At 28.4% G+C, this 14,014-nt stretch overlaps 1 protein-coding gene across 1 annotated transcript; it reads left to right on the top strand.

Moving 5' to 3' along the window:
- Positions 1 to 5,142: 5,142 nt before the first annotated feature.
- Positions 5,143 to 13,814, top strand: LOC123271169 (phospholipid-transporting ATPase ABCA1-like). Its single transcript, XM_044737407.1, has 10 exons — positions 5,143 to 5,484; positions 6,046 to 6,344; positions 6,417 to 6,575; positions 8,713 to 8,953; positions 9,024 to 9,191; positions 9,265 to 9,452; positions 9,538 to 11,461; positions 11,728 to 11,853; positions 11,921 to 13,627; positions 13,741 to 13,814. The coding sequence occupies exons 1-9, from the start codon at positions 5,169 to 5,171 to the stop codon at positions 13,471 to 13,473; spliced, it is 4,974 nt and encodes a 1,657-aa protein (XP_044593342.1). The 5' UTR covers positions 5,143 to 5,168; the 3' UTR covers positions 13,474 to 13,627; positions 13,741 to 13,814.
- Positions 13,815 to 14,014: the final 200 nt, after the last annotated feature.

Here is a 14,014-nt window from a genome sequence, read left to right as displayed (position 1 = left end):
AAAAATAATGATTATTATTATTATTATTATTATCGGTAGGTTTACAAAATTCGTGACAAAAAATATTATTTATAAATAATCTTTATGAACATGTGAAATAATGTGAGTGAAAAGATTTCAGTATATCATTTTATAGTGTTTGAAGTGTAAAAGTTTATAGGGGTTTAAGTGAGTTTAAATAAAACTTCATCAATTAGATTTTTTCAAGCTCCATTCTTATTTGAAAGCTAAAATGTGAGGGTATTATTTGAATAATTTTATGTTTTTTAAACATTTTTACGTTGCTTTCACGATAAACAATTTTTTTTATTTTATTTGTTAGTAATTAAAAAAAAATAATTAACATTCTTAAGAAATAATACTCCAAAAGCAACGAAATACCTTCTACACGTGTTTTCCATTAAGGTACAAATCATTGATTTGAATTGACCTTTGTTTATAACGTATCAACCAATTAATAAGTGGTCTAATATTATTTGTTTTGCTAAAAGATAAGAAATGGAGTTGGATTAGTATTTTTCATTAAAGAAGAGGATGTTTGATAACTTCGACGGACAACGTCTGAAGCACGAATAACACGGAATTTCATATAAAAAGTTAAATTTAATTGATAGAATGTCGAAAAAATGTTATGAGTAGAGTGCAGCTGTGAATGATATTCCACTCAATTCATGAGCGCAAAAAGGCCCAGAGTAACCCAATAATAATTTAATGTAACAAGCAACCAGTCAGGTGCTCCTATAAAATTACAAAGTCCAAAGAGTTCTCTTGGCTTTTGGATGGCACGGAAGATTTGTACTAAAAAAATTAAATTTAATCGATGAAATGTCGAGAAATTGTTTTGGATAAAAGGCGTGTGAAGATAATATTTAACTCAATTGTGCTAAATTAGCACAAATAGCCTAGAGTAAAATCAGAAAAAAATTAAAATCTTGCTTTGGTAATCCAGCCGAGTACTCAATAATAATTCAAGAATCTCGCAATTTCTTGGCACGGAATTTCATGCAATAAATTTAATTAAATAAATAAAATGCCGTGTATTCGTTATGAATAATAGCGTCTGGATTATGTTCCCACAAATTCATTGCCATAAATATGCCCAGAGTGACTAAAAAAAATTAAATCTTGCTGGTATCCAGCCGAGTACTACAATAAAATTCAAGTCTAGCAATTTCTTGGCACGGGAATTTCATATAAAAAATTAAGTTTAATTGATGAAATTTCGATAAATTGTTATAAATAAAAGCGAGTGAATTATATTCCACTAATTCATGAGCAAAAATGGCCCAGAGTAACCCAATAAAAATTTAATGTAACGAGTACCCAGTCGAGTGCTCAATAAAATTACAAGTCCGGGAGTCTCTTGGCACGGATGGCACGGAATTCATATGAAAAATTAAATTTAATCGACGAAATGTCGAGAAATTGTTTTGGATAAAGGCGTGTGAATAATATTTAACTAATTTATTAGCACAAATAGCCCAGAGTGCCTCGAAAAAAATTAAATCTTTTAATATTTTATTCCATGCCATCCGTGCCAAGAGATAGTTGGACTTGTATTTAAATTGAGTACTCGGCTGGACACCAGCAAGATTTAATTTTTTTTTTTAGTCACTCTGGGCTATTTATGGCAATGAATTTGTGGAACATAATCCAGACGCTATTATTCATAACGAATACACGGCATTTTATTTATTTAATTAAATTTATTGCATGAAATTCCGTGCCAAGAAATTGCGAGACTTGAATTTTATTGAGTACTCGGCTGGATACCAGCAAGATTTAATTTTTTTCGATTTACTCTGGGCTATTTGTGCTAATAAATTGGTTAAATATCATTCACACGCCTCTACTCATAACATTTTTTCGACATTCTATCAATTAAATTTAACTTTTTATATGAAATTCCGTGCCATCCGTGCCAAGAGACTCTTGGACTTGTTTTTGCGCTCATGAATTAGTGGAATATCATTCACACGCCTCTACTCATAACATTTTTTCGACATTCTATCAATTAAATTTAACTTTTTATATGAAATTCCGTGCCATTCGTGTCGACGTTGTCCGTCGAAGTTATCAACATCCTCTTCTTTAATGAAAAATACTAATCCAACTCCATTTTATCTTTAGCAAAACAAATAATATTAGACCACTTATTAATTGGTTGATACGTTATAAACAAAAGGTCAATTCAAATCAATGATTTGTACCTTAATGGAAAACACGTGTAGAAGGTATTTCGTTGCTTTTGGAGTATTATTTCTTAAGAATGTTAATTATTTTTTTTTAATTACTAACAAATAAAATAAAAAAAATTGTTTATCGTGAAAGCAACGTAAAAATGTTTAAAAAACATAAAATTATTCAAATAATACCCTCACATTTTAGCTTTCAAATAAGAATGGAGCTTGAAAAATCTAATTGATGAAGTTTTATTTAAACTCACTTAAACTTCTATAAACTTTTACACTTCAAACACTATAAAATGATATACTGAAATCTTTCACTCACATTATTTCACATGTTCATAAAGATTATTTATAAATAATATTTTTTTGTCACGAATTTTGTAAACTTATCGATATTAATAATAATAATAATAATAATCATTATTTTATTTATCACTATTATTATTATTATTATTATTATTATTATTATTAATATTATTATTATTTTTATTATTATTATTATTATCGTTGTAATTTTGCACTCCAAAAATCATTTATAAAAAATTTTTTATTCACGCCACTGTTTAATTACTTATTGCATAATTATTTTTAAATTATATGAATAAATAATTTATATTTTATTTCACAATTAGTATAATTATTCTTGTAATTATTTATTGGAGCATAATATTCCTCGTGTAATGGAGTTAACTTATTAGCTGCATTTATCAATGTAAAACGTATACGTTCACTATGAGCCCTATAATGCTATTAAAAATTATTCTAGGCTGAAATGCGTATGTACGCGCCATCTATTACATTAATGCTACATCAATTAGAACATTAGAACGGCCTGTTTTATCAATTAGAACGGCCTGTTTTATCAATTTTTTTACGATAAGCTTAGTCGCAAGTAGGGGGCACCGCTTGGCATTTTTATCCATCATGAACGCCCCTTTATCATTTTCTATAGCATATCTTTAGTACAGCAGGTTCACCAACCTTAGAATTCAAAAGTTCCTTATACCTTCTGCATTTTGTCCCACCCTCGAAAATAGCTAGAGGAGCATGGCTAATAGGAAAATGATAATATATTTTTTTTCGATTTATCTCTTCAGATAAGAAAAATGAATTTGTCCATTTTTGTTTGTATTCAATCAGTAGGTATCAGGAGTTTGCAATAATACGAACTATTATAATTATTTAGTATATTCATTTACAAGTGTATAAGTTGAAATTATGTGTGAAACTTTGAATTATAAAAAGTTTTCAGTAATTTCCAATTTGCAATTTGAATGCATTAAATACTTAATTCACTGTAAGTAAAAATAAACGATACAACTGTTTCTATATAAATAATGTTTTTTACATATTAATGTTAATTGATGTATTATTTGCTCGGAATTCATCTTTCATTAAATAAAAACAATTTCGCTGAAAGATTAGTATTAAAATGCTTCAGGATAATTACACCAAAAACTTTTAATTTTTGGAGTTTACTCCTTAAGAAACGATTTGAGTTATAAGGCCCGGTACGGAAATTTTATGAGGAGTAAAATCAAGTGTAACACGAAAAGTTGAGGCGTTACGTAGAAAGAGACAAACATATATATCTGTAGGATTGAACGTGTAAAAGAATGAGATGGAATACATTACACAGCGTATCTCATTCTCGGGGTCTCCTCTTTGCGCTATACTTCGTAGTCTCACTGTATAGTTCACTACCTCCAGTCTGAGAGTTGAATGTGTGCGTATGTTTGTACGTGTGTGTTGCGCGCCTGCGTGTTACGAAGTTCTGCCACAACTTGTATACTGCTGCCGAGTACAGGGTATGCATGCTGTATAATAAATGCATATAGTAGCATTTATTGTATACATCTATATACAACGTACATAAACAGCAACCTGACCATCAAGTTTTAATGTTTTGATTTTAAAGTTTTCTTGTACTTCTATGCATTGATACGTGTATTTTTATGTACTATTAAACAAATCATCAAGTGATTAAAGTTGAAAAAAAATAAAAAATTGTGTGTGTCAGCTCCGACGCACGACTGGAGTTTACTCCTTACGAACGATTGTATCATGTATATAGATTAGTAAATAATGTTAAATGAAATTAACCATTATATTACTCGAAGCATACATGATACAATCGCTCGTAAGTGAGTAACTCCAGTCGCGTCGGAGCTGACACACAATTTTTTATTTTTTCAGTCAATTTTTTGTTGAAATTGTGAATTTTCAACTATTTTTGCTATGTAATTTCAACAATCTATAAAATTTGAAAAATGATTTGTTTTAAACATTTTTTTTTAACATATTAAACTATTTTCTAAATTATTTGAAAAATCTTGAACTTCAGGTGAATGTCTTAACATGTACAAAAAATATTAATTTCAAAAAAATTGGAGTCGCAAATAAATTAACAACAATAACTTGGTATAAAATGCACTGCATATAATATTGTAGATATTTTAATGTAGGACATTCTCAAAATATTGTAATGCGTTATTAATTTCATTTTAGTAGGAAAAATATTTTATCAGTATTCATAAGCTGTAATCTAAAATACAAATTAGCTATTAATTATATATGATGCACGTTTGTTTTATCATTTAAAGACGTCAATCGTTTTGTTTTATCATTGTTATTGATAATGATTGAAAAAATTAAAAACTTAGATTATTTTCACTAAAAATTGTTGAATTTTTAGTAGATAATACGTATGAGATATTGTATCTGTCTTGAACGTGAGACATAGGTATTTTACTTATCATTGTATCATTTTAATAACTCTTGGGTTGAGGAAAACGATTTCTTAACTTAAGTCAGATTTTTACATTTTTATATACACATTTACTAAGTAATATAATAATTTATTTTATTTAATTTTTCAGGTGTTTCGAAATAATTTCAACTTTAAACAATTAAAAGATAGTGAGAGGATTTAAAATATTTATTTATTTTATTCATCGAAATAGATTTATAAAAAACGATATGGGTAAAGCAACGAAAATATTTTTCTTGTTACTTAACAAAAATTTTTTAGTAAGAAAAAAACATTGGGTACAATCAATTTTTGTACAAATTATCATTCCAATTTTGTTATTTTTAATTGGAGAAAATATCCAATTAATGATCGATAGTACACCTACACGTATACCTCACAATTCATATTATGAAATTCGAACTCAATCTAACTTACTGAAGGATGTTTCAATTTCTGGAACGTTTATTAAGTATACACCCCAAAATAATTTTACTAAAAAACTCATGGAAGCCACAAGGAATTGTCTTAAATTAAAAGATTCAGGTAATGAACTTACTTTAATCTTGCTTTGCGATTATTATTTATTGGGACCTATGACAACTTTTAATTGTAGTATTTTTCATTATTTTTATTTAACAAATAAATTTGCTAAAAGATCTTATGTCATAAATTATTGCTCATTATAATTAATCTTAAAACGTAAACGATGTCTGAGTATTAATTAGTTTAGAAATTTTTGAATTCCAGGATCGAGATAAGTCAATTTTTTTATTTCTTTTTCTACCGATTAATCGACCTCTTTAATAGTTATTAATAATTTATTCTTAATTTATCATACAAATAATTCATTCGTTGTAATTAATTGCTTAACTGATTGCAAACAAACAAACAAACAAACAGCTTGATTGTAGATAATATCAGGAAACTACTCATTAACTCTAGATTGGTCACCTCTTTTTTAGTTTCTCGCTCGCACTATAACGAGTCTCTATAGGTTGAGTAGTCGTTAGGCCACGTCACGCTCATAGGGGTGACTCAGTCTAGGGTTAAGATTATTTTTTTTTTAGATGAAATATTTCTAAAATAAGTTTATTTATTTTTTAGATGTTGTTGGGTCAAAAGATGAAGAGTCTTTGATCGCTGAACTTCAACGCGATTTTTTAACATCGGACGTTGCACCACAATGTGTTGGTGTAATTTTTGACTCACAAGAAAACAGTACACGTTTAAAATATAAACTACGAGTATCCTCTTTGATGCCATCCGAGTTATTTGATTCACAAGAAAATAGCGATCTAGCTAATATTCAATTTTTAAAAGCACCATTAATTCAAGTCCAAATGTGTTTAGACCAAGCTTATATTGATTATGTTGTACCAAACCCTAAATTTAATCGTTCAGAGGTAATATTTTCTATTTTTAAAATAGTTTTTCTTAATAATTAGTTTAACTTGATTAATGTAATATTTTAATAGTTAACAATACAACAAATGCCGTATCCACCCTATATTAAAGTTGATAAAGATGCTGTTATTACTGGAGATACATTTGCGGAACTAGCTCGACTGGTATTTCTTATAATATTGTGTATAGAAATATCATTTCCAGCCAATGAAAAATATATCGGAATCAATGTATGTATTATTATAATTTTAATAATAGTTATGAAATTATTATAATTCTTCCTGACTTTTTAGGTAGATTTTGTTAGAAATCTAACTATTGCATTAGTCCTCATGGTGGAATTTTCACCTGATTTTGCTATCATATGTCATAATTAGTCAAATAAGTTTCAAAAACACCATTGGTTAAAAAATTTATATATGTATGTATATATCAGAGTGTATATATATATTATCAATATAATATTATAATATATATTAGAGTGGTCCAAAAAAAACATTTTTATTTTTTTTTTTCAAGTGCTGCTGTCTTAAAAACTTCTCTAAGGTATAAAAAAATTCTCTCCAAAGCGCAGCTTGATATCTCAATTCTTCATGAAGCTCAATGAATTTTTATTTTCCCATTTAAATAACACGTAAAAAAATTTTATTTACGTTTTCATTCGGTAAAACTACGAAAAAATTTTTTTTTTGTATTTTTCGTCAATTATTCTTGTAGTAAATTTAATTCTCTACAAAAAAGTACTGAGGTAGTTTTTTCGTAATCCTAACAAGTAAAAAGTTATTAAGCTTTAAATACTCGCAATAAAAGAAAATTTAATCAGACATGATTTTAGAATCCACGTTGTATCACATTTTCTGTTTCAAATTATTTTATTATGTAATTTATATTTTTTTCTTAAAAACATGGTATACAGTCTGACATCGGTAATTCAGTCTGGACCAGTGACAACAAATGACAATTGAATATATATCGGTTTGTTTATTTGAACCACATGTAAAATGCACTGAAGGAGATTACCAGACTTTGTAAATACTCTAACCACTGCTTAAAAAAATTAAACTAGATAATTTACGTGTAGCACTCACTTGCGGCCCACATGAAGATATATAGTAAATTAAATTTTTTGTTGATAATTAGTTTTTTACCCTAACCTGGCTGCATTTTAATAATTATGTTTTATAAGTAATATAAACTAAAATAACCAAAAAATTAAATAAGTCTCATAGATTATATTGGTTGTATGTTTATTAGCAATTTCTTTATAGTCAAGCTTATTTACTTAAATATGTGATGACTCCTGAGATAAGGCAGTTTTACGCACGAACTCTACCTGTTTATTTATCATTTTTTTTTTCAATGATTAAATTTAAAAATAAAAGAATCAATTCACGAAGGACTTCTATTTACGTTCTCCTGCAAAGTTTCATGATTTTTCATTCGGTCAAAAAGCGTCCCAGCATCGTGTTCAAAATTTAAATATTCACCTGTCCTACATGTTCTTAAATAAAAAAATTAAATTCAGTATACATCCGGAAGTACTAGCTTGCTCTTAATTCAGATTCCGTAATGAAATTCAAGTTCAATTTTAAAAAATCATTGCTCGTAGGAAAAAATATCCAAATTGTAATGAGAAAAATTATTCATAATTCACAGTTAATACTTCACCAAAAGACATGTGTTAATTATATTAGAAACAGTCTAGTTTGATAAATTTTGAAATAAATACATGCAGTTACCAAAAAAGTTTTCGAAAAGATGCTTTGGAACTATCTTCGTTCAAATTTTCTTTTGTGTGAGTATTTAAAGCTCAATAAATTTTTACTCGTTAAGATTACGAAGAAACTACTTCAATACTTTTTTGTAGAGAATTAAGTTTCCTACAAGAATAATTGACGAAAAATGCATAAAAAAATTTTTTTCGTAGTTTTACCGGATGAAAACGTAAATAAAATTTTTTTACGTGTTATTTACATGGGAAAATAAAAATTCATTGAGCTTCATGAAGAATTGAGATCAAGCTGCGCTTTGAAGGGAATTTTTTTTATACCTTAGAAAAGCTTTTAAGATGATAGGCAAAAAACTTTTTTTTTTTTGGACCACTCTAATATATATATATTATAAATATATATTCTATAAATATATTATATATATATATATATATATATATATTCAACAAATTAAATAAAATAAATAAAGAAAAATCTCGTATCACATGAAATCTACCTTCCATTTCGGGTGAGGCCGAATGGCATTTTAGGCGTATATACTTTTTAATAACCGTTAAACAGAAAACTTTTATTTCTTCATTTCATTAAATCAACATGTCTTTTATATAATATCTAACTGAACTTAATTTATTTTCAGATTCTTATGTCAGTGAATGGCTTAAAAACTTCTATAAATATGTTAAGTTGGTTAATAAGTGGAGCATTATATAGTACAACTTACTTATTACCGATAGTTGTGCTTTTAAAACACTTTATGCCTCCCAAAGTAAAGCCTTTTTTACTTTATGGTAATGCCTTCATTGTGTGGATTGCATTATTTTTACACACATGTCATGTCATTGCATTTGGCTATCATATTTCATCATATTTCTGGAAACGTATGTATTATTAAACATATTATTAATTTGATAAAATTTGAAAACTTACTAATTTGTGATTATATTACAGCTTCGCATGGAATATTCATGACTTTCATGGTTACAACGCTTATGAATATTTTAGCTGTTTTTGTACATGGATATACAATTGAACGGTTTTTTTTATATGCCGGAATTTTATCTCCGAATTTCATATTGAAAAAAATATTTACCGAACTTACCGACTCCGAGAGTAAATGTACGAACTTAAAACGTTAAATATTATTATTATTATTGAGAAACTTTTTTATTTTTTATGCATTTCATTTTAGTGATTGGTATCAATTGGTTTAATTTGTTTAAAACTAGTTCGAATACGGGAGCTCCTGAAGGAAGTATTGGAGTTTTAATGATTTTTTCAATAATAGGAATTATTTTTCATTTTTACATGACACTCTACATGTATAATGTCCGTCCTGGAAAATATGGAATTCAGCGTAATCCATTTTATTGTTTCCAGGTTTGTAATAGTAAATAGTAAATAATATGATTTTATCTCATTTTCAAAAGTATCTATAATAATGAAAATTTTTTAATATTTTCAGCGAAAAAGGTTGAATAAAATTGATAATGAAGAAGATCTAGATGGTTTTAATAATACTAATGTTGATAGAAAAGAATTTGAAGTAGTACCTAAAGGTAGTCTCGTATCAGGTATCAAGATTCGGGAGTTGAAAAAAGTCTATACAACAGATTGGTTTCGAAATACAAAAGTTCATGCATTAAAAGGTATATCATTAGACTTTTATAAAAGTCAAATAACTGCTTTACTTGGTCATAATGGCGCCGGTAAAACTACTATGATGTCGATTTTATCTGGACTAACTGATTCGTCTGAAGGAGTTGTATTCATAAATGGGCAAAATATTGCAACTAATCCAAAGGTAATTAGTAACAATATTGGATTATGTCCTCAAGAAAATATGGTATTTCCAGATTTAAATGTTTATCAACAATTGTTGTTTTTTGGTACATTAAAAGGAAAAACGAAATCAAAAGCACAGTTAAAAGAAGAAGTGGAAATATTATTAACTAAAGTAAATTTGACCGATAAAAAATACGCGTTTCCCAATCAACTTTCTGGTGGTCAAAAAAGACGATTATGCTTAGCGATGGCGGTAATTGGTGATGCAAATGTATTAATCTTGGATGAACCAACGTCAGGTATGGATGCTGAAAGTAAGCGAGAAGTTTGGGATATTATATTAAAAATGCGAGGTGAAAAAACAATTATAATTAGTACTCATGATATGGAAGAAGCCGATATATTGGGTGATCGGATATCAATTATGCATTCTGGTAACGTAAAATGTTATGGTACATCAATGTTTTTAAAAAATTTGTACGGAAATGGTCAAATTGAAATAACTTTATCGACTGAACAATGGTTTGATGTAAGAAATATTTCAAATGAAATCGGAATTATAGTAGAAGTCTTAAATCAAAATGATAGGAAAACAGTATTAACTGTTCCGCGTGTTAATAAGTTGCCGCAAGCATTGGATAAATTAGAAGCATCAAAAAAAAAATTAGGAATCACAGGTATAAGCGTATCTATGATAACTTTAGAACAAGTATTTTTGCAAGTCACTCGAGAAAATAGTGACGTTATTGATTCAAGTGATTCAATCGAATCCTTTAAGAAAACTCAAGGTTTTGCTTTTTACATACAAACTTTTATGGCATTTTTAGTGAAAAAAATCATATTTGCTCGTAAAAATCCCTGGAATTTTTTAATAAGTTTAATACTTCCATGCTTGGCGGCAGTATTAATTTTGTTAGATCATGGAGTTTCTTCTGGTTCTAATAAATTCACACCTTTGACTTTGGATAATTATCAACATTCAACTGCTTTTGTTTACGCAGAAAATGATACATTTAGTAGCAAGTACAAAGACACTATTGAGTACTATCGCAGTAATGCAATTATTGCCCCAAGAAACATAAGTCTCACGGATACTTTATTAATGTTAGCAAATAATGATTTGAGTACTTATCGCAATAAATTAATAGTATCAGCTGAATTCAATGGGACCAATAACATTTCAGCTAATGGTTTTTACTCCGGAAGTGCTCTTCTTAGTATACCAATTACTATAAATTGCATTACTAATACATTATTAAAAGCACTTACTGACGATAGTTCCTATGGTATCGAAGCATATGCACAATCACTTCCAGATATCGATAAATTAAAACAACCACCGATGCTCAATACTGATGTTACTCTTTCTATGATCGTATTTTTAGCTCCAGCAATAGCCATGTATGTTACACCACCCTTAACAGAATCATTGTCAGGAATAAAACAATTACAACTGATGACTGGTGCCCCTGCATTGATGTACTGGGCAGCAACATTCTTTTTCGATTTAATACAATACATTGTTTCTGTGTTACTACTTTTAGCAACATTTATTTTTATTGACAAGACATTAGGAACTGAGTATTATCATTTAGAGGAAATTGGTAAGTTTATTTTTGAATCTTGATTCAATTTTATGAAAAGTCATAAGAATTAAAGAAACTTGAAGTACTTAATTCAGTTAAAAATTTTACTTCCAATATTAAGAAATTTTTTTCCTGAGAATACATGTATTAAATTTCAATTTTTTTTTTCTCAAATGTGTAATTCAAGTTCCAGCTTCTTAAATTCGTCAATTATTTTTCGAAAAATTAAAGTCAATCTTCAATTTATTCAATCAGAATGAGTACATATATTTTTATTTTTTTAGGAATTTTCGTAGGATTGCTACTATTATTTGGAATTAGTGTACTGCCTTTTGTTTATTTAACAAGTTTTTTGAAAAAAACGTTAAATTCAACCATCATTGCTTTTTGTGTGGCGCCATTAGTACTAAGTAAGTACTTATTTATAAAAAATTATAATTTTTAACTATTGTAATTATAATATTATCATTTTTTTAGCTGCTGTGGAATTAATATTATTTGCTTTTTCGATGGAAGTAAAACACGATGCATTTAAAATATTCCGGAAAATTCAAAGTAACTTATTTTTACTCATTCCTCATGTGAGTTTTATTTATGGACACCTTTCATTCCATAATTCTTTGATTCAAAATGCGCGATGTCGGCGAATGCCTAATAAATTATTGGAAGTTTCTTGTATAAATGGTTTCGATCCATGTTGTGGTATGGATTGTTTTAACGGTGTATGTAAAAAACCAATGTCTTATTTTGATGATTTATTCGACATACTTCCAAGTCTTCGGAAAAGTATGGCCTATCTTACCTGTTTACCTGTCATTTTCTTTACGATCATTGCTTTGTTAGAAATGAAAATTTTCGCTGAATTAACTGCAATGTTCAGACGACGAAAAACAAATAAAAGTTCTATTACTGGAATAGATGAAATGGTATTAAAGGAAAAATCTATTGTGTTTGAAGAGATTTCGAAACTTATGAGAAAACAAAAAAATCAAATGTATCAAAGTGAGAATATATTTTTTGTTCAAGAACTAGAAAAATATTATGGAAACTTCCAAGCTGTTAAAGGGATTAATTTCAGAGTTAAAAAAGGTGAATGTTTTGGTTTGTTAGGCGTAAATGGTGCAGGAAAAAGTACAACTTTTCGAATGTTAACTGGTGCTTCAATAAAAACTAATGGATCAATGTATTTAAAAGACAATAATATTTCAACGGAGCGGATAAAGTATCTCATGCAAATGGGATACTGTCCGCAACAAGATGCTATAATTGATACTTTCAATTCCTGGGATCATTTGTATTTGTTTGCTAAACTTCGAGGAATACCTAGTTCTCAAATTGATTCAATAGTAAAAAAATGGATTTTGAAACTTAACTTGACGGCCTGTGCCAATCAGCCTAGTGTTAACTACACGGCGGGGAATAAACGCAGATTAAATATTGCTATGGCGTTGATGGGTAACCCGCCACTTGTATTACTGGATGAGCCTACAACTGGTGTTGATCCTGCAGCAAGGAGATCTTTATGGAATACACTTAAGTCATGTCAAAATATTGGTCAGTCAATAATATTGACTTCACATAGTATGGAAGAATGTGAAGTACTTTGTAATCGCTTAGTAATTATGGTAGGAGGAAAAATAGTTTGTATTGGAGCTAGTCAAGAATTAAAACAACGATTCGGAGCTGGTTACAATATTCATATAAAACTTTTACCAGATCATAATAATTCAGATATTGAAACAATAAAATTAAAAGTAGAGTCTAATTTTCCATGTAAACTTACGGACGAGAACAATGGATTTCTTGGTTATCACATAACTGATCCCGACGTTACATGGACCGCTATGTATACAGTTATGAATGAACTGAAAAATAGTATCGACTGCATTGAAGACTTTGTTGTACTATCTTCAACATTAGAACAATTATTTATACAATTTGCTCGAGCACCGACTGAAACCAGTGATTGTCAATTGAATGGCGTTGTATCTGAGTCATGGAAGCAACACAATAATGAATCGGCGTTTTAGTCACCTATTTATTATTTGTAAAACAGTATTAATTCAATCAGCACTTAAATGAAAATAATTTCTAAATTGTCTTCAAATAAATTAAATTATTAATAGTTAATAAATCCTTGTATCAGTGTGCAAATTTTTAAATCCTCTAATCGTAGGAGTATAGGTACTCGCTTTTTTATATTGTTTAAATTTATTTTTCTACTTCTTTTTATGATCCTAAAAAATAATTTATATTTGCTCTTGACTTACGGTCTTATTATTTTGACGCATTTACAGAATCTAGAATGGATAATGGTGAAAAAATGTCTATTACCGGCGATCCATCAACTAATAATATTAGTACAGGTAAAGCTTCTAGATTTATCAAATCAAATCTTACTTTCAATTCGATTTTGTAACTCAAATTTTCAGGCAAAACAAAAACTTTGTCTGGAGGTGGATCTAGAGACGAAAATACGATAATTGCTGGCACAGGAGATGAAAACCAGAAGACAGATAAAGAATCTTCACAAGGAAAGACTGAAGAAGCTAAACCGGCGAAAGAAAGTCA

The sequence above is a fragment of the Cotesia glomerata genome, linkage group LG9, assembly GCF_020080835.1.
Source record: "Cotesia glomerata isolate CgM1 linkage group LG9, MPM_Cglom_v2.3, whole genome shotgun sequence".
Taxonomy (NCBI): domain Eukaryota; kingdom Metazoa; phylum Arthropoda; class Insecta; order Hymenoptera; family Braconidae; genus Cotesia; species Cotesia glomerata.
Note: the sequence above shows the minus strand (reverse complement) of the source record. Positions and strands in the feature narration are given on the sequence as shown.